Source organism: Eretmochelys imbricata, chromosome 18 (genome assembly GCF_965152235.1).
Source record: "Eretmochelys imbricata isolate rEreImb1 chromosome 18, rEreImb1.hap1, whole genome shotgun sequence".
Classification (NCBI taxonomy): Eukaryota; Metazoa; Chordata; order Testudines; family Cheloniidae; genus Eretmochelys; species Eretmochelys imbricata.
Window position 1 is genome coordinate 4,293,365 of NC_135589.1, and position 24,349 is coordinate 4,317,713.

The 24,349-nt window shown below is 44.7% G+C and overlaps 1 protein-coding gene across 3 annotated transcripts in view; it reads left to right on the top strand.

Annotated features, from left to right (window-relative positions):
• The window catches only part of ZBTB40 (zinc finger and BTB domain containing 40), an 85,595-nt gene that overhangs the window by 41,367 nt on the left and 19,879 nt on the right, over positions 1-24,349 (top strand). For all 3 annotated transcript variants that reach the window (XM_077837172.1, XM_077837173.1, XM_077837174.1), the window contains exons 6-9: positions 14,397-14,589; positions 19,466-19,602; positions 20,099-20,297; positions 21,769-21,902. In XM_077837172.1, the coding sequence (XP_077693298.1) occupies positions 14,397-14,589; positions 19,466-19,602; positions 20,099-20,297; positions 21,769-21,902 (663 nt within the window). The remainder of the gene's footprint in view (positions 1-14,396; positions 14,590-19,465; positions 19,603-20,098; positions 20,298-21,768; positions 21,903-24,349) is intronic.

The window sequence follows — 24,349 nt, forward strand, 5'->3', positions numbered from 1 at the left end:
GTGAGGCCATTGGTGTGAATGAAGCCTGCTTTCTGTGTGAGTGGGTTTGACTTGAGGCCACAGCACCTGAGTTGAGAATCTCTGTTCTTACCTATGATAGTCTCTTAAATTACTGTTTGTTACAGGCTCCTTTTATTAACTGCTCCCAGCAAAATGTCTCTGAGCATGAACTGTGCTGCCAGCCATTCTAGAAGGCCAGAGAAGGTGCTATTATCAGAATCCCAAGTTTACCCCTCCTGGCTTTAGAGATTAGCCCAATGTTTGGTAAACTTCCTCCATTGAAGGAGACATGATTAAATGGGAGTGGGTACATGAGAAGGAAGGGTCACACAAAGCAGTGAGCATCCACCACAGGTATTACAAAGCCTGAGGCACAGATGCTCCAAGAGGTTGCATGGATCTGAGCTCTTGGTCCTTGATGCTGCATCAGGAGTGTAGATCTGTATGCATTAAGAGCAAGTCGAGCTAGCTGAAATTTTTCAATTTTTTTTTTTTTTTGAAAAACCATCTTTTTTTGAAATCTTAAGTACTCCCCCAAAAATTCTATTGTTTTTTTTTCTTTGTAGTGGTGTTTTATTTATGAAATTGTGAAATGTAATGCAGACGACTTCGTTGAGTGATGTCCCTATGAGTGCCCCGAGCTATAATTGGAGATTTATGTTAGCAGTGCCTAGTTGGGTTGCACATATGCGGTCCCCGTCTTGTGCTGCTTTAGGCAGTCAACTGGCGTTGTGCGACCAACTGCCCTTAGTTCCTTCTTTACTGCCATTGTCTGTGAGTCAGTGCGCTTAGCAGTGCCTCAGAGCTTATTTAGTGTAGAATAACCCCAGTTAGTTCTAATACTATTAGAAATAGTCAACCTGTTTTCATTTGTTTTGTCCCTGTTTATTCCCCCTCCCTCCCCAAAATCCTATTTCCTGACTAGAAGTAGGTTTTCGTTGAACCTTTACTCCCAGTTCTTCCTTCATGGGGGGACGAAGCTCTCCTCTCAGGGGCATGCCCTGTTCCCCTGGCTTTAAACGCTGCCTCACCTGTAAGGCTATCGATACCAGTGTTGGACAGAACACATCCCTCAAAAGTGTTCGCACTGCCATAAGTTAACAACCAGGACCAGGAAAGCCAGGAACTTGTAACTAAAATTACTCCTAATGGAGAAGTCCCTCAGGCCAGCATCTGAGCTGGAAGCAAGGACACCCACCCCCTGCCTTCCCCCCCCACACACCCCCCAGACACAAATCACCTATGGCAACCTCTGACAGAGGCTCTTCTACAAAGGCTCAGACAACAGACCACTCAACTGTAAAGGCGGCTAAAAAGCATCCTGCGGCTTCGCCAACTTGGGAAACGGCCAAGAAAAGGCGTTCCCCGCACCAGCATGCTCAGACTGTACCGACCACACCATAAGCCTCTACAGCTGAGGTAGCAGCACCCTCCGGTTCCATGGATACAGCGAGAGCTAAGGACTCTAAATGAGTCAGCTCTGACACAGTAGTAAGGAGAAAATGAAACCCCATGCTTCTGCACCGCCGAAGCCAACCTGGCACCCAGCAGTTCCCCGCTAATGCAAGCCATGCTGCTACCTACTGGTGATATACTGCAGCTGGCGTGCATGCCCGTCCCGACACAATCAGCAGCACCAACCGCTACGGCCCCCGTGGCACCGCCACAGTCGGTACTGAGTCAGTTCTAGCTACAAAAGGATTTGACGGTCTCTTCAATGCCTGAATTACCCATCTTCGGCACCAGCGGTCCCCCAGCTCGCTCAGTACCAAGTCACCTTTCCACTACGCCTCAGTCAGCTCCTCCCCCCTTTCAAGCGACGATGATGATGATAATGGAGAGATTTATTTCTCCCAATACTCTTTTCCCATTCACGATCCGGCAGGGCATGCCCCATCACACAGAGGATATCATGCCGAGGCCAAAGAACCTCAGTGTTACAAGTACCCATGGATGACACCCATGCCACCTCCACCACAATGGTCATATTGGACACCACGAATGACACATCCCTCTTACCACTGCAAACCTCCCAGTCCATGGTACCGGAACCATCTCAGCCCCCTGAGGAGGTGCCTGCAGAACAGGATGAACCCTGTGACTAGGATGTTGAACCTACCCTCCACTTTTCTTCATCTTCTCCTGATGACACCATCATCCCCTCCGCCTGCCTCTTCCCCCCAAAAAAAACATTGGGGACGACTTTAAACAATTTTGAAGACCTCTATAGGAGGGTCGCAAGCTCCTTGGACATCTCACTGGAAGAAATCCAAGAAACACAACACAAACTTCTTGACATTCTATAGATGTCTACCTCATCTAAAATCTCCCTACCCATGAATGAATCCATCATGGAACCAGTTAGACTGATTTGGCAGACTCCTCCAGCAACCATTCCACCAACTTGTAAGAGCTCTGACAGAAAATATTATGTGCCATTGAAGGGCACAGAATTCCATTTTTCCCACCCCACATCAAATTCTTTGGTTGTTGATGCAGTCAACAAACAGGGCAGACAACCATTCCCCAAAAATACATCATATGACAAGGACTGGAAGAGGCTTGACCTCTTCGGCCGCAAGGCTTATTCTTTTGTGACTCTCCGTCTTCAAATTGCCAACTATGAAGCACTACTTGGAAAATATGACCACACAAATTATGTAAAATTAGCAGACTGTATTGAATTTCTCCCCGAGGAGAAAAAAGAACAATTTAGATCACTCACCTCTGAAGGACAGCTGATTGCCAGAATGGCTTTGCAGGCTGCTTTGGACTCTGCAGATATGGCAGCCCGGTCTACAGCTACTGTGATAGTCAGGAGGAGAGCTTCTTGGTTGCATCTCTCTGGGGAAGCCAGAGAGGTGCAATTGACACTGAAGATTTTCCATTAATAGACCTAAATTCTTTGCGGCCAAAACTGATGAGTCTTTACATACTCTCAAGGGCAACTCTCAAATCCCTGGGTATTTATACCCCTAGGAACACGAGAAGACAGAGCAAATATTACAATCCACAAAAGTTCCAATCTACACCATATACACAATCAAACAGGCAGTACGAACCTCAGGGTTGTAAACAAAGGTCTTTAAGGAGACAACAGTCTCCACCACAAGCTGCCACGTCCACCAACCATCCTCTAGACAGCAAGTTCGATGTGTTGGTCGAGGGCCCGAGAATGCTACGTCTTTCAACGCTGGAACCCTTTCCCATCTCAGACCTTCTCAGACCGTCTTATCCCATACTACCCAGACTTGCAGTCCATCACAACAGACGGATGTGTATTGGAGATAATCAAGATCAGATACTCCATCCCATTCACTTCCATCCACCCTCCCTCTCTATCCTCCTTAAGGGACTCCTCTCACAAACATCTACTGTAACAAGAGGTTGCCCATCTCTTGCATCTAGGAGCAGTAGAACTGGTACCATCAAAATAGCAAGGGAAGGGTTTCTATTCATGTTGTTTTCTCTCTCAGAAAAAAAAGAGGATGGAGACTCATTCTCGATCTCAGACTTCTCAACAATTTCGTAAAAACCCAACACTTCAAGATGGTCACGCTAGCCTCCATAATCCCGGCCTTAGAAAAGGGGGACTGGTCCTCTAGGATGTGTATTTTCATAAAATCATCCATACCTCATGTCGGCAGTTTCTTTGGTTGGCAATAGGACAGGATCACTTCCAATACAAGTTCCTTCCTTTTGGCCTATCCACTGCCCCTCGAGTTTCTTCAAAGGTCCTTGCTGTTGTGGCTGCCTGCCTATGCAGAAAAGGAATTATGATATTCCCATACTTGGACGATTGTCTGCTCAAAGCACTGACACAACAAGCGGCACTAGATGCCACAGCTGTAGCTCACGAAAGCTCATGCTCAAATAAATTGGTTAGTCTCTAAGGTGCCACAAGTACTCCTTTTCTTTTTGCGAATACAGACTAACACGGCTGTAACTCTGAGAACAGACATTCACGCTCTTTACGAGGTTAGGCCTCCAGATAAATGCACAAAAGTCTACACTGAAACCAGTGCAAGAAATTAAGTTCATTGGAGCGTACCTCAATTCTCCCGAGGCGATGGCCTCTCTACCACAACAACAATTCCTCACCTTAACCCACCTGATTTCCATGGTACAAATCAGTCCTCAAGTCACTGCCAAGACATGCCTGCAACTACTAGGCCACATGGCCTCCACAACGTATGTCGTCAGGCATGCAAGACTCCACATGAGATGCCCACAAGCCTGGTTCCAATTGGCTTATGTCCTCCACAGATACAATATAAACAAGTGCCTCACAATATCAAGCAAGGTAAAAGAGTCTCTACTCTGGTGGACTCAACCAGACAATGTCTGCCTAGGTATGCCATTCACACAAACTCCCCCAATGATGACCATCACGACAGATTCTTCACTTCTGGGCTGGGGAGCACATTTACACCCTCATTCTATCCAGGGCCACTGGTCCCCAATGCAAATTCTTCTGCACATAAATCTTCTAGAACGAAGAAGTGTTCGCAATGCTTGCACCAGTTCTTATTGATCATCAAAGGCAAGACCATACAGATCCTCACGGACAATGTGGCTTGCATGTTTTATATAAACAGACAAGGGGGAGCACAATCACACTCCCTCTGTGTAGAAGCCATAAGACTCTGGCAGTGGTGCATCAGACACAATATCCACATTACAGCACAATATCTACCTGGCTGCCAGAACACTATGGCAGATACATGAAGCAGGAATTTCTTCCAGGACCACAAGTGGGAACTGGACACACATGTTCTCCAGAACATCTTCAAGAATTGGGGATTCCCTATGATAGACCTGATTACAATGGCACAAAACACCAAATGCCCACTGTTCTGCTCCAGGGCAGGACTCGGTCACCGCTTTCTGGGTAACGCTTCCTTGTGAAGTGGAAAGCTCCTCTCCTTTACATAATTTGATAACATGATTTTGGCAATTAATTGATCTTTAACTATTCATGATAAATAGGACCAATGGCCTGTGATGGGATGTTAGAAGGGGTGGAATCTGAGTTACTACAGAGAATTCTTTCTTGGGTATCTGGCTGGTGAATCTTGCCCACATGCTCAGGGTTCAGCTGATCGCCATATTTGGGGTTGGGAAGGAATTTTCCTTCAGGGCAGATTGGAAGAGGCCCTGGGGGTTTTTCGCCTTCCTCTGCAGTATGGGGCACAGGTCACTTGCTGGAGGATTCTCTGCACCTTGAAGTCCTTAAACCATGATTTGAGGACTTCAGTAGCTCAGACATAGGTGAGCGGTTTATTGCAGGAGTGGGTGGGTGGGATTTGGTGGCCTGCATTGTGGAGGAGGTCAGACTAGATTATCATAATTGTCCCTTCTGACCTTAATATCTATGAATCGACACGCGTTTCCCCCAGCCCTCCTCCTAACCCCGGTGAGCCACAAGATCAGACATGAAAACACCAGGGTAATTCTGATTAGCCCGCATATGGCCTTGCCAAACTTTGTACCCTTACCTTCTCAAACTCTCGGTATGCCCATCACAGACACTCCCGCTTCTGCCTCGTCTTCTGTCTCAGAACACAGGTCACATTCTTCATCCGGATCCCCAAAGACTCCATCTCAAAGCGTGGCTACTCAGTGGCTGAAGGGATCTGAAATAAGGTGTTTGAATGAAGTACAAAACACTTCGCTACATATCTGCAGAATAAACACCCGCACCACCTACCTATACAAATGGAAACAATTTGATGCATGGCGCCAACAAAAATGAACTGCAGCAATTTCAGCCCCTTTGCCACTAATACTGGACTACTTATTACAACTTAAAAAGTTGGTTCTTTCCATGAGCTTGATTGCAGTGCATCTCTCCGCTATCACAGCGTTTCACGACAAGGTAGACGAATTATCTATATTTGCTCACCCGCTCACCAAAAGGTTCCTCAAAGGCCTCAACAACTTCTACCCTGAAGTAAGAAAAGTTACCCCACAATGGGCCCTTAATCTAATCTAGTCCTTCAAATACTCACCTGCCCTCCATTTGAACGCAGGATGACATGCTTTTTGTTGCATCTTTTCTTATGGCGATTACATCTGCTAAATGGATGGGAGAATTGGGCGCTCTCATGGCAGACCCACCATACACAGTCTTTTTCAAAGATAAAGTTTCCCTCGTAAGATTTTGCCTAAAATTGCCTCATCTTTTCACCTCAATCAACCTATCCACCTACCGATATTCTACCCCAAGCCCCACGAGGCTAGATGGCAGTCCAGACTACATACCTTGGATGTACGCAGGGCAATAGCCTTCTACGTAGACAAAACAAAAGCCTTTTGTAAGTCTCCAAAACTGTTTATTTCAATCACTGAACGATCGAAAGGGAATGCCATATCCACACAGAGGCTATCCAAATGGATTTCGAATTGCATAAAACTGTTACCATCAGCATGTCCAACAACCCCATTTGGAGATTCGCATGCATTCCACCATGGCCTTATCAACCCCCAGAGCATTCCTTAACAATGTTCCCATTACAGAAATCTGTAAGACTACAACCTGGGCCTCAGTCCATGCATTTACTCAACATTATGCTTTAGAACAACATGCAACCTCCGCTACCCTGTTTGGACTCTCTGTACTCTCATCTGCTATGACTTCAACTCTGAAGCCCCTTCCACCTATCGGAGGGCAGAAGAAGAAGAAGAGAAAGTTACTCACCTTGTGCAGTAACATAAGTTCTTCGAGATGTGTCCCCCTGTGGGTGCTCCACTACCCTCCCTCTTCCCCTGTACTTCGGAGTTTCACACTAGTGCTCTGTAGTAGAGAAGGAACAGAGAGGGGGTTGGTCGCATGGCGCCAATTAGCCTTCTGAAGTGGTGCGAGATGGGGACCACGCATGTGTGACTCAACCGGGCACTGCTACCATAAATCTCCAATTATGAGGTCGGGGCGCACAAACACCTAAAGTGGAGCACCCACACGGACACAGATCTCAAAGAACCTATGTTTATGCAAAAGGTGAGTAACTCTCTCTTCTTTTTTTTTTCTCCCCACAATGCTGATTCACCCCAAGAGCAGTTCCATCCTGTACATTGAATGAGGCAGGGGTCCCATGCAAACAATAGTATGTGATCTTGTAATTAAAAGCTATTGTTAGAGGGCTTATTCCTTCACCCACTTACTTCCCTGGTCCTTCTCGCATGAACAGAGAGCAACAATACCCGAAGTCCAAAGGTGCAAACAATTCGATGTTTATTGGGGTGAACTTCCAGCAAGCATGATTCCAGTTTCCTTCCTTAGTATCCTCCTTCCCAGCTCTGACACCACAGAGCCTTACACCTGTGTCCCTGTTCCCATTCCTACCCTTAGCTAAACATGATTCCAACTTCCTTACTCCCATTCCCTGTTCCCATTTCCCCCTTTAGCAAAACATGATTCCAATTTTCTTACCCCCATTCCCTGTTCCCATCTCACACACCCACACCCAGTCACTTCCTCATTGACTACAGATTATATAGTAAAACTTGACTTCTGCTTAGCTATACCTTAACCAATCATTTTCCTGAAATTTAACTAACCAATCCTAACATATTGTAACATGATTATGTAACCAATTATATCCCACCACCTCAATTAGTTTACACCCAGCAAAATTAATTATACAGCAGACAGGAACAATCACAGAACCAGACAGAGATTATACAGACAAACAACAGCAAAGTGGGAACTATAATGACAAAACAATACAGAAGTGAGGATTTCACATCCCAGCTATTGATAAGTGAGTTCTTGCCAGACAGGATGCTATCAAACTAAGTTTCCTTTTACATTGTCTAGGCACTTCCCTTTCTCTGGAGGTGATAGGAACTATCCTGTCCTGATAGTGCCTAACAGCCCAATAGCACCTTATTTCAGTGTGACTAGTTTGGAATGTGAGGATGTGACCGTTCGCTTCCCAGCTTATGGCTGCCTCTGCTGCTTAGCCAAAGGCCTGAGCCTAAGCACAGGGCCACAAACTGTCACAGTAAGAGAAGGCCCTTACACTGGCAGACAGTGGTTTTGATTCTTTCTTTTATACCTCTATCACTAGCCAAGTGATAAGAATACACCTAAATTCTTAGAGTATAGGCCTTTACAGACAGGCCTGAATATCTATATCCTAACACTCCACCCCTTTTTTTTTTCTTTTTCTTTTGGGATCCTCCTGCCCAGGTATCCCTGGAAAAGCATAGGACATATGGCGACACATTTCCTGATAGGGCCAGGCATCAAGGTGGAAGGTGTCGATATTCCATTTGTCCCACTGCCCCTTGTGTAGTATTGTGCCCTGCACCTTCTCTCGCACGGGCATACCACACCTATTCCAATTAGTGTTCCAGACTTCCCATTAGAGTGGGCCCGAGAAGGTTGGGTCCGGGTTGTCTAGTACACTGCAGGGTTTGGAGGGCTTACTACATTGCTTATAGATTATCTCCATATGCAACGTAACATAAGTACAGTTAACAATACAAAATCCACAGCAACACCGAGTCCTGACCACTGCAGTATGGTCCAACATCCGAGACACCCCCAAAATACTGCCTCTCCTCCTTCGATGGGGTCACGATCTTGTGTCCAGTTGCTGGCAGTTGCAACAAGCTGCTCCTGCAAGTTTTGTATGCTTTTGTCCATATCACAAGTCCATTGAATGTTCACAGAGAAATGGGATATTGTCCAAACCAGCTTGACCACTTGGTATGGAATCAGGCAGTAGGCACTGGCTTATTCACAGCAATAAGATTCACAGATCCATTTGTGCACCAAAGTCCATATAGCAGCATGTAGATGGGTGTAGTTTGGTTATGGGCCGGTGTAATTGTGCCCCCAGTAATATGTACATTCCCAGCAAAACACCTTATACACAGTACACCTAATTGTCCACCCCTTGCATAGGCCATTGATCCTGCTCCTCTATAGTCATAGGAGAGGGGCACATCCAAACATCTTCTATTGATTTACACTATTTTACACACCCCTCCGTTAATTCCCAGTGAGCTCCTCCCCTTTTCATTATTTCCATAGGGCTTGTGGGGGCCACCTTAGTTGCCATTCCATTTCCAGGTACCACGGTAGCTATTACACAGGTCCTGGCCTCCTAGTTGAGAATTTGCATTCCCATACACATCTTCCCCCCCCAAGGCCAGCCTTTTGAAGCCACCCCCCACCCATATCATGAGGTTTTCTGTTCATTAAAACACAACAATGCTAGCAACAAGACAAACACCACAGACAAACAACACAAAACATAGATCCATGGTATTCTGGGTTATTTTTCCCGCTGGCGCCAGCTTGCTTGTAGAGTGTCTGAAAAACAAAAGAAACAATTTCCTTCCCCATGGTGGGGACAGATTATTGCTTAATAATAATACCACTTTCTTTTACAAATGTCCTTGCTACTTGCAGGAAAAACAGAAGAATTACCTCCAGACTGTCCTTATTTTGTTCTATAGTCAGGCTAGTGAATTACCTCACTCACTGGTCATTTATGAAATTCATGAGATGGTGTACCTCAGTTTCCCCTCTTGTACAACAGACCGAGTTTGCAATAGTTTCTCTGCTGTACCAATCTTTAAGTTTATTCTCAGGTAATAGCTGAGACACAGCTTCAGATTTTAGCACCGTACACACACACACACACACACACACACACACACACACACACACACACACACACACCCCCTTAAGGTTAACCTGTCCCCCTTATTTTCAGGCTTGACTTGTTTTTTTCACCTCCCTTTCCTGAAGGGCCATAATCTGAGTCTTCTAGTAGCTTGTTTGCTGACCAGATGTATTCAGTTATTTGCAGCTCCTTTGTGCCCATCAGCTAGGTAATTTGCATTTACACACAGAGGCTTACTAGCTTGCTTCTGGATCCAAAGCTGTTAGCAGCTCAGACACTGTCTTAAAAGGGAAGCATTTTACTTCCACCAGAGTTCTGATTACTTTCCACTTTCATCTCCTGCTCCAAAACACACAGATCTGAAAAAGAAAGCACAACCTATTGTGGCTCCTTTTGGAGCCCTATTAGGATTTTAATGAAGTACCATGTTTTATTTGCATTTCTTTTACTCCTTTTCCAATATACACTGCACATGTCCTGGGAAAATGCAAATTCCTTCCATATAGTTTAACCTCCATAACATCATATTAGCCAAATTAATTTTACACAAGGTATAACTGCCTCCCCCATGCCTACAGAGTTTTCATGCAGAACCCACCAAAGCAACAATCTGATCCCCCAGAGCCATCCCAAGGCTCAGTGTTCCCATCATTCCTCCCCTTTTCCTTTTCTTTTACCTGTGCACACACACACACAATTCTGTTTTGCCTAACATCCCTTGCACTGTGATTACTCTTTTTTACACAACTGTACCCTGATTACACTTCCATCTTGTACAACTAGACACAACTAGGGGCAGCCAAGTTAAGTTCCAAAAGAAACCTCTTCCATCCTTTAGTGATTTTGATTACATTACCCAATAGTCAAATAATTTTGCTCAGATTCTCTCTCTGCCTGCAGCAGTCCCTTATAGACCATTTCTGTGGGAAAAGGGCCCATTTTCCCTCAGAATAGCTATAAAGGCTTCTGGGGACAGAAGCGTAGTGGTGGTAGTAGCCACTCGACCTGACCCCCTTGGATAATCTAATTACCAAGCTTCCATCCAATGTGACTGCCCAGAGTTGCACATACAGTTACATTTATATAACTGGGTTTTATCATTAAACAAAAACTTCCTTCTTGACATCTCACATAAGTATCCAAAGTACCCTCCATTAAAACTTCAGAAAAACAAAAGAGTGTGGAAAGGCAGGTTGCACTTTGAAACTTTTTTTTTTTTTTTTCTCCACTCCCCCAGGACCAAGTCTCAGATCCAGTCTCTAAAGGTGGTCTGTTAACTCTGCTTTTGACCTTAAACCCTTTTGTGCCAAATCATCTTTCACTACCCCTAACTAATTTACAACCCTTCAGCAGCCCTTGCTGAAGCAGCACCAAACTTGAAAGATTACTGGCAGCTTCCCATAATGCTGCCCTTACTTCAAACCTCTCAAGCAGACTGAAGTGCCTCTTTTCCCTGGGAGGCATTCAGTCCCCATGGGCAGGGACCTTCTTCCCCTACCCATATACCAAGGAGGGTGGGCTCCTCAGCCACCCCCCATACCTCTGGGTCCCCTAACACTTCCTCCATTTCCTTTTTAATCTTATCCCAGGTTGACCCCTGTACCTGGTATGGGCCCTGGTCCTCCCTTATCCATTCATCCAAAAAATCCTTTACCCTGGCTTGCCAGAACCCGCAACTACCATCACGAGAGTTCGCGATACCCCCTCCAAGCAGCTGCGCGGACTGTTGGGGAGGGGGACTTACAGGCTGCCACTCACCTATCCAATGCGATGCATCCGAGTCACTGGCACCAAGATGTTAGAGGGCTTATTCCTTCACCCACTTACTTCCCTGGTCCTTCTCGCATGAACAGAGAGCAACAATACCCGAAGTCCAAAGGTGCAAACAATTCGATGTTTATTGGGGTGAACTTCCAGCAAGCATGATTCCAGTTTCCTTCCTTAGTATCCTCCTTCCCAGCTCTGACACCACAGAGCCTTACACCTGTGTCCCTGTTCCCATTCCTACCCTTAGCTAAACATGATTCCAACTTCCTTACTCCCATTCCCTGTTCCCATTTCCCCCTTTAGCAAAACATGATTCCAATTTTCTTACCCCCATTCCCTGTTCCCATCTCACACACCCACATGCCCACCCCCACCCACACCCAGTCACTTCCTCATTGACTACAGATTATATAGTAAAACTTGACTTCTGCTTAGCTATACCTTAACCAATCATTTTCCTGAAATTTAACTAACCAATCCTAACATATTGTAACATGATTATGTAACCAATTATATCCCACCACCTCAATTAGTTTACACCCAGCAAAATTAATTATACAGCAGACAGGAACAATCACAGAACCAGACAGAGATTATACAGACAAACAACAGCAAAGTGGGAACTATAATGACAAAACAATACAGAAGTGAGGATTTCACATCCCAGCTATTGATAAGTGAGTTCTTGCCAGACAGGATGCTATCAAACTAAGTTTCCTTTTACATTGTCTAGGCACTTCCCTTTCTCTGGAGGTGATAGGAACTATCCTGTCCTGATAGTGCCTAACAGCCCAATAGCACCTTATTTCAGTGTGACTAGTTTGGAATGTGAGGATGTGACCGTTCGCTTCCCAGCTTATGGCTGCCTCTGCTGCTTAGCCAAAGGCCTGAGCCTAAGCACAGGGCCACAAACTGTCACAGTAAGAGAAGGCCCTTACACTGGCAGACAGTGGTTTTGATTCTTTCTTTTATACCTCTATCACTAGCCAAGTGATAAGAATACACCTAAATTCTTAGAGTATAGGCCTTTACAGACAGGCCTGAATATCTATATCCTAACAGCTATCATAATGCATACAGACAAGGGGGCTGGATTAAGGTTGCATGTGCAACCTTAACTGTGGCATTTCCTAGCTTGTGAGAGCTTGACTTTTCAATCCTAATATTCTTTTAACGTAACTTTTTGATGCAGTTTCCTAATTTAAAAAACAGATTGAAAAAATGCAAATTCCATCATGTAGAACCATGCTGACCCCCAGGCTGTGTCATTAGCAGGGTCTGGACCCTTTACAGTCACAGCACAGATCTACAACTTGAGCTAACAGAGTAATTGGTAGCAGTAGCAGAAGGAGATGAAACACACTTTTCCAGTGGGTTTCACAACTATTTGCTGACAGCAGAGCAATGTAGAGTCTGCTGTTTTTGTAAAGGGTTTTCTTGCATAGTGTCCATGCTAACCTGTGTTTGGAATGTGGTATCTGTTATTCCTTGTGAAAAGACCATCTCTTCTGCTACTGCCTGTATTTGAGAAGTGCAATCTTGTATTCAGAGTGTGTTTTTAATCTTGTGCTAAGTATTTGTTATACCATGCATAAGGGATGGTCCATGGCTGGGTCATATAAATAAATCACTGTTAACAAATAAGATATTTATTAAAATAATAAGTTTTTTCTCTCCCTTCCACCCATTTTCCAGGAGCAAAAAAAAGAAAAAAAACTGAAAAAACAAACAAAAAAAACTAAAACCAAAAAAATTTTTAAAAGGAAATTTATTTTGAATAAATCAACAATCTTTTTGGAACCTGCAGAATGAAAATAACATTGAAATTCTTTGTCAAAAATGTTTTTTCCATTTTTTGACCAACTCTAAGTGCCAGGTTCAGTGGGAAAACATAATCCCACTGAGGGGAGGGATAGCTCAGTGGTTTGAGCATTGGCCTGCTAAACCTAGGGTTGTGAGTTCAATCCTTGAGGGGGGCCACTTAGGGATCTGGGGCAAAATTTGGGGATTGGTCCTGCTTTGAGCAGGGGGTTGGACTAGATGACCTCCTGAGGTCCCTTCCAACCCTGATATTTTATGATTCTATGATCTGACCTTGTGCATAGAGGGAGGTCAATAAACTACATATACCTATGTGACGGGTTCCCCGAGGTGCCATCTGGTACTGGGTGCCACTGAGCAGTCTGTGCCACCAACCGGGGCTCCCTCTCATACTGTGATGCTGTGACAAGCTGCAAACCTTTCCAGGTACTGCACTTACACAACAGCAGTAGAGAGACTCCAGCCAATTCCCCGCAGCTTCCCAGCCTGACGCCCCAGGGCTGTACCATCTTGCCCTGGTCAGAAGCCTGAACAATGTAAGTTTATTACTCAATCTGCCACTTCCACAAAGGAAAGTGGACGTCCACCAGCCCTTACAATCTGAGCGGATTTCCTAAGCTCTTCAACCAAAAAGCACTGTTTTAGGTAATATATAAAACAGGTTTATTAACTATAGAAAGACAGATTGTAAGTGATTATAAATAATAAAGCGTACAGATCAAAGTTGGTTACATAAGAAATAAAAGTAAAATTGCAATCTGAGTTCTATAAACTAGACAGGATTTGAATCAAGCAGTGTCTCATCCTAATAGGTTACAGATCTTCCATACACAGGTTGGAAGTCTCTTTCAGCCAGAGACCACCTTCCCCAGTTCAGTCTTTATCCTCCATACGTGTTTCTTCACAACCTATTTTTCTGGTTGATGTCAGTCCACATATAGTGTGCTTATAAACCAAAGTTACAGGCACCTTATAAATACTTCAGAGTATGATGTGAAATACTGAAGCAATGGATACAGTAGGTGCAATACTAGAAAAAGTGTAAAAAGATTATACAAAACTAATAGAGCATTGTGTAATCTTATGCCATTTTAGGCCATCTTGAGTCATTCAGACATAAAAGTCATTAAGAATTTCTCATAACTGGTTGTTTGCTTGTTCCTTCAGGTGATTCTGGATTGCTGTGAAGGCAGCTCCCACAGGGAGGCAATGGAGAGTCTGCTCAGGAAGGTGGTGGAAGAGAAGACCCTGAAAGCTGAGAGCTTGGTAAAACTCCTTGGGGCTGTAAAAGCATCATTCCCTGATCTGCACCTTCTGCTAGACAATTTGGTGGCAGCAGCAGTTGTGTCTGATGGCACAGGTATTAATGGATTTAGCTCAACAAAGAAAAGCTAAGGGGTGACTTGATCACAGTCTATAAGTACCTACATGGGGAGCAAATATTTGATAATGGCTTCTGCAATCTGTCAGAGAAGGGTATAACACAATCCAGTGCCTGGAAGTTGAAGTTAGACAAAATGAGACTGGAAATAAGAGATGTAAATTTTTAACAGTGAGGGAATTAGCCACTGGAACAATTTACCAAGGCAAATTCTCATCACTGGCAATTTTTAACTCAAGATTGGATGTTATCCTAGAAGATCTGCTCTAGGAATTATTGTGGGGCAGTTCTGTGGCTTGTGTTACACAGGAGATCAGACTGGATGATCACAGTGACCCCTTCTTCCCTTAGAATCCATGAGTCTGTGAAATCTTCAAAGTGTTCAGATAATGGCCAGAAAGTTTGGATGTTTGTCTGGACTTCAGTGCACTTCTGAAAGCTTACTTTTATAAAAGCAGAAATGGAGACTATTTTCACAAAACACCAGATGAGTGAAAGAACAATGGGATAAGAGGACCTTGCCAGTGACAATGGTCTGTCCCTCCCCAGGCCCATGTTATGATACAGAGCAAGTGTTACCATATGCAAGCCCATAACTGCTTCTTGGTGAAATTTAAATATAATGATTTAAAGCTAATCTGTTAAATACAAGAGTGTTTCTGTCCACTATCTAATTACAAATAAGCTTTTCAGTTAATCACATGAACATAACAGCACTGGTATCTGCGACAAACCTAAGGTTGCATACAGTGTTCCTTTTATAGGCAAAATTGCCAAACTCCACTGTTCGATGCACTGATGTATTAGTGGCATATTTGGCTGCTGGTACAGGTGCCCCCTTATGTGAGAAAAGCAGATACCAAAATCTCGCAGATACCAAAGCATTCAAGCACAAACATCGCCTTTCATGCCCAGTATTTCATGTTAGCCAATCTCACTGCTGAGGAAAATGAGTCTCTCTCCAGAGCGCAGGATGTGACTAGCTTTCTTTTAGAAGGCTGGTTTTGAGTGCCTTTCCCCATGGCTTGGGACTCATGTGGAGATTGTGGGCTAGATTTTCAGTTTGTGTATATCCATTGAAATCAGATGCCAGCTGAGAATCTGACCCACTAAATTCCACAGGAGTCTCTTTGGTTCTGCAGAACATATAAGCCCTACAGTCTCCCAGAGCTGATGGGTGTCCCTGAGATCTCTCTCAGGATCTTACAAGGTTTTATCAGAGAGCTAGATATAATTTACAGGACTAAGGAGAGAACCAGAGCTGGAGAGTGGGCAAAGCTATAACCTCTGCAGCAGATGGGACACTTAAACAGTTACACCTTCCACATCATGAATGACCATATGAAATATAGGTTCCCACACTGAATCCAGGCCCTCCCTTGGAGCTCTTTCCGTTAATGGCTGCAATCCTGCAGTGTTTAGTTGGCATTTATACAGTTTGTTTTGTAAATTTATAATGTAGCCCTATGAAAATCCAGCTCTAATAATCTAATCTAGAATTGGTGTTTGGCCTTACCCAGGAGGGTCCCACAGATGTGTCACAGAGCAAGTTAAAAGGGAGGGGCTTTCCTGTGTCACAGGTAAATGTCGATATAGTAACATGGGAGAGTCAGTAGTTCTTTCCCAGGGACAGGACATAGGGCTGTCACATAGACTGGCACTGTTACTGTGTTTAAGCATAGTGTGTGGTAGTAATGAGACCTTTGAAGCAGTCCCTATGTGATGGCTGCTGCCGGAGTCCTTGAGTCTGCATTAATATCTGTTGAATGCAAAGTCCTTGAGTAATTGTGCTGCTGTGTTTTGCCACAGCTGCAGTTTGGAGTAGGTTGCTGGGCAGTGTCAAAGTGTAATTGCAGCTCGAGACCACGAAAGTATGGATCACCACAGCATTGGGGAGAAAAGAGTGTAACTCCCAAATAACCACTATGAATGCATTTATAGTCATTTCTGTGAAAGATTTCAGGCTCCAAATTTCAGAGTAACAGCCGTGTTAGTCTGTATTCGCAAAAAGAAAAGGAGTACTTGTGGCACCTTAGAGACTAACCAATTTATTTGAGCATGAGCTTTCGTGAGCTACAGCTCACTTCATGAGATGCATACCATGGAAACTGCAGCAGACTTTATATATACACAGAGAATATGAAACAATACCTCCTCCCACCCCACTGTCCTGCTGGTAATAGCCTATCTAAAGTAATCATCAGGCTCCAAGGCATTCAATCCCACACAGGAGACCCTGGCAGATGCCTACCTCCAGTGTGCCCAGTGCAGCCCCTATTCTGGCTCCTCTATAACCTCCAGCTGAGGTTCTGGTTGCACCTTCTCTATTTAGGCACTCCCTGTCCATGGCTGCACTGAGTCACCGCACCTCCTCCTCAGCAATGTTCCATCTAATTTCTTAGATCCATGTGTGAAATGAATTTTTTGTTATGTGCACCAATATGGAGGAGATGTGTGGCGGGGTGGGGTCGAGGGGTTCAGAGTGTGGGAGGGGGCTCAAGGTGCGGCAGAGGGTTGGGGTACAGTGGGGTAGGGGAATTGGGGTACAGGAGGGGGCTCAAGGCTAGGGCAGAGGGTTGGGGTGTAGGGGGGGCGAGGGCTGTGGCTGGCGTTGAAGGCTCTGGGGGGGGCAGGGATGAGGGGTTTGGGATGCAGGGTTTGGGATGCAGGTTGCAGCGGGGAGAGAGGACTTCCCCCAGTCCGCTCTCACTGCAGCAGCTCAGGGCTGGGGGAAGGGTGCCTCTCCCTGGCCACAGCAGCTCTGTTTTTTGAGCTCTGAGGACCATCCCTCATTTGAGTGGGGTTGGACCTTCTATCCTGTGTGGGCCTAGGTCCTCCCTCCTGGACTTCAAACAGGCCAGCATCTTTCATCAGTGCTGAAGCCACTTAAAAATTAAAAACTAAATTGAAATGCAGTGAAATGTAAATGAAAGTTTAATAGAAAGCAAATTTGTGCTCATAATACCGAGAAATCCCTCTGTGACAAACATTCCAAGTAGACAGTTTGCCTCATCATTTGTTGAGCACCATTGCTTCCCTTGATACATCAGACTACGAATATGGTTAATTATCTAATGGTAATACCCATTCCAGCAAGGAGCATTCCTTCATTACATGAGTTGCATATTCTGGAATTGAAATTGGAATAAATAGAAGCACAGTTCTTTACCATGGAAATAAAGAGCGTGGGAGAGTCCACTGATACCGTACTGCACTGTGTGTCAAATTGAACAGCTCTGGATTTGGTAGACTATTACTGTGATGTGAAATGTACCTTATTGCTATGAACAGAGTTTAAGTGACTCATACTAAGTGTGCATGCATTTTCAGGGCTAGACATGATTACAAGATTTGGAATCAATTCTAAGAATTAATGTTTGTTTAATGAAATCTTAAACATTAAATATGAGAAAAAAACCTACTAGTTCTTAGCCCAGCTCCCTGCTCAGTGCAGGATTGTTCCTTACAGCTCCAGGATGCTACATTTAACGCTAGATTGGGCAATGAGGCTTTCACGGCTTCGCTTGGGAGACCAGGCCACTGTCTCATTTAATTCACTGGCAGGAAGTTTTTTCTGATGTTCACTCTGAATCTTCCTTTTCTTAATTTCATCCATTAATTCCCATTGCCCCCTTTCACCACCCTAAAGAGTTGTGCTCTCTCTTTACAGTGTGTACATTTCCAATTCTTTGAGACTCTCTATCTATTCCCCAAAAGCCCAATAGCTCTGTAATTGTAACTCATTCCTTCCTTCAGCATCTGAATCTCATTGGTGCTCTTTCCTGATTCACTCAAGTTTTCAACTATGTTCTGGTGTTGCTGTGCCTACAGTGGAATGTGGCATTCTAGGTTCCTCATTTCTCAGGTCTTCAGAAGAGGCATTGGGGTTTTTTTGTTTGTTTGTTTTTTGGCTGCTGTTTTGCAATCCACAATTTGCTTTACTTTCCCCTAAATATTCTCATCAAAGATAACCCCGCCTACCCTGACCCAGATTATCTTGGCCATGTGGTTGTTTGGGAAATGGTGTAGTGTATTTAATATATTACTTGTACACACCTGAAGAGTTACTCACAGTCTGTGACTTATAGACCATAGGCGCCCTCAATGTAACGACAACTAAAAGTCAGCAATGGAACCTTCTAACTACAGGGGAATCGAAAGGAGAAACTGTGAAGGATCGTCTCACAATATTGTCTTCATATGCTGGACTATAAGGTCTGTTTAAGAAGCTGAGCCTTTGATCTTCTGAACTAGGAGGACTGTGACTGATGCTTTGAATAGACTAGGAATATCTATCTGCAGCCAGGAGACTTTTATGTGTATACACACACTGTACAGTTTATAATGTCTCCTTTTATATGGATAAGTTTAGAGCTCAGACAACTGAATGGCTAATAGCCTTTGGCTAGACCTCACTAAAGGGCAGGTGGACACTGCAAACTTCTGTTACACAGCTCAGCCAGTGCAGTGCACCTCACACCTGCTGCCGTCCATTCCTTCTGATCCCTGGGGCTCTGCCAGTAACACTCCATCCTGACTGGAGTATCTAACTCTGATTTTCATAGCACAGTACTACCAAGACACCTCAGACCTGTCCTGCAACCCCCTGGCCTCCAAGGCTCTTGTGAGGAGAATCTGTGCTTCCTTCAATTTTCAGTTTACAGATCCTTAGTGATTAGAACTGAAACCTATTTTTACCTTGCATCCTGTGCTTGGATTTGGACCCAGGTCTTCCAAATGAAAGGCTACTGCAGTAACCTAGTGTGCCAGTGTGGTCCCCTGTCTGCTTTATCCCCTTAGCTCTGAGCATCAGAAAGGCACAACATATTGAACTGTTGTTTTCATTTGCATTCAGCCAGAAGGACCCCAGAGGATTATGGGACCCAGTTACTGAAACGATACCAAGAAAACTTTGCAGAGCTCTTCATGGACACACAGATGCTGCTGCGAGGGATCTCAGCTGCACAAAACTTAGCTCCTGGAGAAAGAGAGGTGAGAGGATTGTCTGTCTTCATATTTGACTAGAGTATGGTGTCCTAAACCCTGATTTGTATGTGGAAGGCTAAAGAGGACCTGATTATTTCATTCATCAGTGCAACACGGTGTGGGTTTTTTTATTGCAGAAGTTGGGTTAATGTCTTGTTAGCTTTCACCAGGTGCAGCAAAACACAGCAAAAGATGGATTCATGGAGCTAAAAGTTGCCAAATAGCAACTACTCACTCCACAGCCAAGGGAATGGCTTCAGTTTCTCTTGGTACTGGCATGTCTCATCGCACACTGGTACTCCTGTAAGTACCCAGTCTGGCTGCACATTAGCTGCTGCATGGCTCAAGCATTTTGGTCACATGACACATATTCCTGGTATAGGTCGCAGCAGGGCAGTATCAAAATGCGCGTCCAGATCTCCAGCAGGCAGATGGCTAGTTGGCTAGTCTGTGGCAGATGCATAGAAGTTCCTCTTAGTGTCTTGGTGCCTGTTTCTTGAAGGTAATGGAACAGATTGTGAAGAGGGAGACTGACTCGAGTGGTTTCAGCTCACTCGTATCTGCAGCACTGGAAGAACAAACTGTGTCGGTGACTGCTGTTTGGCAGCTGCTACTGGCAGTGCGAGAGGCAGAGCTTCCTCTGAAACTACTCATTGAGGAAATCCGGAAGGAACCCGATGCAGAGTTTTTCTTCCAAACAGGTAGTGATGTTGTATTCTGGACAAAGATGCTTTCCTTCTAGATCCCACCAGATCCTCCCTGAGGTGCCTTTCTCATTGTTCCCACCCATCCGTCTCCCCCTCATCCCCGCAGACATCAGAAATGGATTATCTACAGAGCCTCCTTCCCTCAGTCAACAACAAATCTCACTCAGTCTACTTTCCTCCTATGCTTTAGAGGTGCTTTCCTCTCAGATCCCACCAGATCTTCTCACTTCCTGCACTCCCCCCTGCTGCAGATGTAGAGATGTACAACAGTTCTCACCACAATCCTGTGAAGTGGTGACTAAATGCTTCAGAGCTCAGATAAGCATCTAGAGGTTTGGCTGTGTGTCTGAATCCCTTGGGTCACCCCCCAACGTGGCTGGAAAAATGGTGAAAGCCATCTTTCTTGTATGACTTCCAGCACCCACTCTTTATAGTTGGAGCCGGAAACACCAGAACAGCTTTTCATGTGGTGTTATGCATTGCTAGAATCATGTAGCATATTGCTCATTGAAATGAGAAATAAGGGGACACAGCAGGACTGGAGAACTGATATTTACTAAACTCTTTCAAACAGCGCAGCATTTGTCTCTAGAAATCAGCAAAGTTTTTGGGGCCTGGGGAGGGTGTTTGTCTTTCCCTGACTCAGTCCCCCCTCCCTGGTGTCCTGCCAGGTAACGAAAATGCAAGTCTGTCACCTCCCTGCACCTGGTTAGCACCTTCAGTAAAAAACTGATTTGAAAGAATTCAAGAGGTACCATCAAACTGAAACCCTATCAGTTTGAAAACATAAGCTAATGGTAACTCCAAGGCCACAGCTGGTACAGGTCCACTGCCTGACCCTCTAGAACTTATTTCTGCCTCAGAGTTTCCCTGCCAACTATAATTACATTTTTCTACTTTAAAATGCTTTTCTTTCCCCACTTACTGAATAATAATCTCACACAAACAAGAGTGGCACTCAGCTGGCTGACTCGCAATGTTGGGAAAGAGTGAAGCTGACTGTACACAAACTGCTGTTAAATGTACCAGGTAAACACACTGGAAAAACTAGAGAAAATATATTTATCCTCTAATTTGTTCCACTACAGCAATCTTAGGCACTGCTGGTTACAAAAGCAGGCAGGATGCACTCAAAGAGAAGTGTGATGATTGTTTAAGTTGACTGTTTCTTTAAAGAAATTCCTTCAAAAGAATCACGAAACCTGTTCTTCTCACCCCACGCTCCAAAGTGGACAAGCATTGAACACTGTTACTCCTGCTTTATTTCTAATTGGATTAGTTGTTGAATGGTGTTTTCACAGCCATAACTAATGCCACCAAAGTCTTCACCTTAGTCCTTGACCCTCCCCCAGCTCTCAAAGGGAAGCGTTCCCACTGAGGGGAGGTGCCCCTATCTGAAATGGGGTGAATAGAGATAAAAGCCTGCAGGAACCCCCTCCATTTTTAATATATTCTTTTCCTTCAGTGGCCACCAGTGAAAGTACAGCCATCGAGATAATACTGAGACACAGCAAGCTGATCACGGAGGCCATCAAGCAGAGAGCTGGACTGGAGGGCTTGGCTCCAGGAGAAGTGGGCCTCACAGAGGCAGTGAAAGAGGTACTGATGGGGTGGTAAGGTGGCCCACAGCTGTCCTCTGCTTTAATGCAATGTACATTCCATGATATTGACGGCTCCTAGCTTGAAATGTTCCATCCTGATTCAAGTTGAAACCACTTAGATCAGAGTAGAACATGGCATACTGGCATCTGTGTTCTCGGAGCTACCCTTCTCTGAGAATGAGGGGTTGACAGACATTTTATGCAAGGTATGCATGCAGCTCTGGCTCCTGGAAGTTACCAGTAGGCCCTCATTTGAGCAAAATGTGGGTGCCCTGCCGTACAGTACCAGCTCATCTCTGCAAAGTGGCATAGATGCCTTAGGGAAAGCACAGCTATCAACTAGCATGGTGTGGACTGTCCTGTAGGTCAGCAGCCTCCAGACTGCCTGTCAAACAAGTGAAGTATTCATAGGGGACATGCTGAGAATGATATGGCTGTTGCTATGACTTGGTGGATTTTAGCTGTCTTGTAATGTTGGCGAGCCCACCTTGGCATTCACCTCTAGGAAAGGGAGACTAGGCCACATCGAGCCTGTAGAACTAAAAGAGGCAAAAGCATCTGCTGGGCTCCTCAGTGGCTGGCTGGTGGGTGAAATTTATTCACAGAGCAGCCTTCAGCTGATCAGCTCTGCTCTTCTAATTGGTGTTGCAGCCTCTCTGAGGATTTGGTGTTATTTAGACTGACTGTAAATATTTGTTAAAATGGAAAGTTCTCTCAAGCCTTGACCTGATGCAAACTCCCTAGTAACATCCTCAACTCTTCCCATGCTGTTGCTTATCTCATACACAGTTAATGCTTCTATGGCCAAGAAGAGCTACAGTGGGTATAGTGGCATGGGGTCAGAGTTGAAGGGGAGGGAAACACCCAAAGGCCATCGGAATTATGACTTTAATGTCCTATAAATCACAGCACATCAATGCTATCTCCCAATGAAAGGCTGGAGTTACCAGTTAGCTAACAATGTCATTACCCTCAAGGAAAGTGAGCTATTGGGGATTGAAATGGTCCCCACTTCCTTGGAGCAGCAGTGCTAGGTTGGCTCAGTCCAAAAGCAGCAAATTGAAATCAAGTAACCTTTTCTTTTTTTAAATCCCCAGAAGCCCTTTCAGCTGGTGCAGAGTTATAAACTAAGTAAAACACAATATGTGCCAAAGGAAAGTCAGCAATAGAGGAGGTTTTGGAACAAATTAATAAATTTAACAGTAATAAGTCACCAGGACCAGATGGTATTCACCCAAAAGTTTTGAAGGAACTCAAATATGAAATTGCAAAACTACTAACTGTGGTATGTAACCTATCATTGAAATCAGCCTCTGTTCCAGATGACTGGAGGATAGCTAATGTAACACCTATTTTTAAAAAAGGCTTCAGGGGCAATCCTGGCAATTACAGGCCAGGGAGCCTGACTTCTGTACCAGACAAATTGATTAAAACGATAGTAAAGAACAGAATTATTGGACGCGCCAATGAACACAATATGTGGGAAAGCGGGAACGTGGCTTTTGTAAAGGGAAATCATGCTTCACCAATCAATTAGAATTATTTGAGGGAGTCAACAAGCATGTACATAAGGCTGATACAGTGGATGTAGTGTAGTTTGATTTTCAGAAAGCCTTTGACAAGGACCCTCACCAAAGGCTCTTAAGCAAAGTAAGCCGTCATGCGATAAGAGGGAAGGTTTGGATCAGTAACTGGTTAAAAAATAGGAAGCCAAGAGTAGAAATAAATGGGCAGTTTTCACAATGAAGAGAGGTAAATAGCAGGGTACTCCAAGGATCATAGAATCATAGAATATCAGGGTTGGAAGGGATCTCAGGAGGTCATCTAGTCCCACCCCCTGCTCAAAGCAGGACCAATCCCCAACTAAATCATCCCAGCCAGGGCTTTGTCAAGCCTGACCTTAAAAACCTCCAAGGAAGGAGATTCCACCACCTCCCTATGTAACGCATTCCAGTGCTTCACCACCCTCCTAGTGAAAAAGTTTTTCGTAATATCCAGCCTAAACCTCCCCCCCTGCAACTTGAGACCATTACTCCTCGTTCTGTCATCTACTACCACTGAGAACAGTCTAGCTCCATCCTCTTTGGAACCCCCTTTCAGGTAGTTGAAAGCAGCTATCAAATCCCCCCTCATTCGTCTCTTCCGCAGACTAAACAATCCCAGTTCCCTCAGCCTCTCCTCAGAAGTCATGTGTTCCAGTCCCCTAATCATTTTTGTTGCCCTCCGCTGGACGCTTTCCAATTTCTTCACATCCTTCTTGTGGCGTGGGGCCCAAAACTGGATACAGTACTCCAGATGGGGCCTCACCAATGTCGAATACAGGGGAACGATCATGTCCCTCGATCTGCTGGCAATGCCCCTACTTATACATCCCAAAATGCCATTGGTCTTCTTGGCAACAAGGATCTGTACTGACACATGCTATTCAGCATATTCATAAATGAT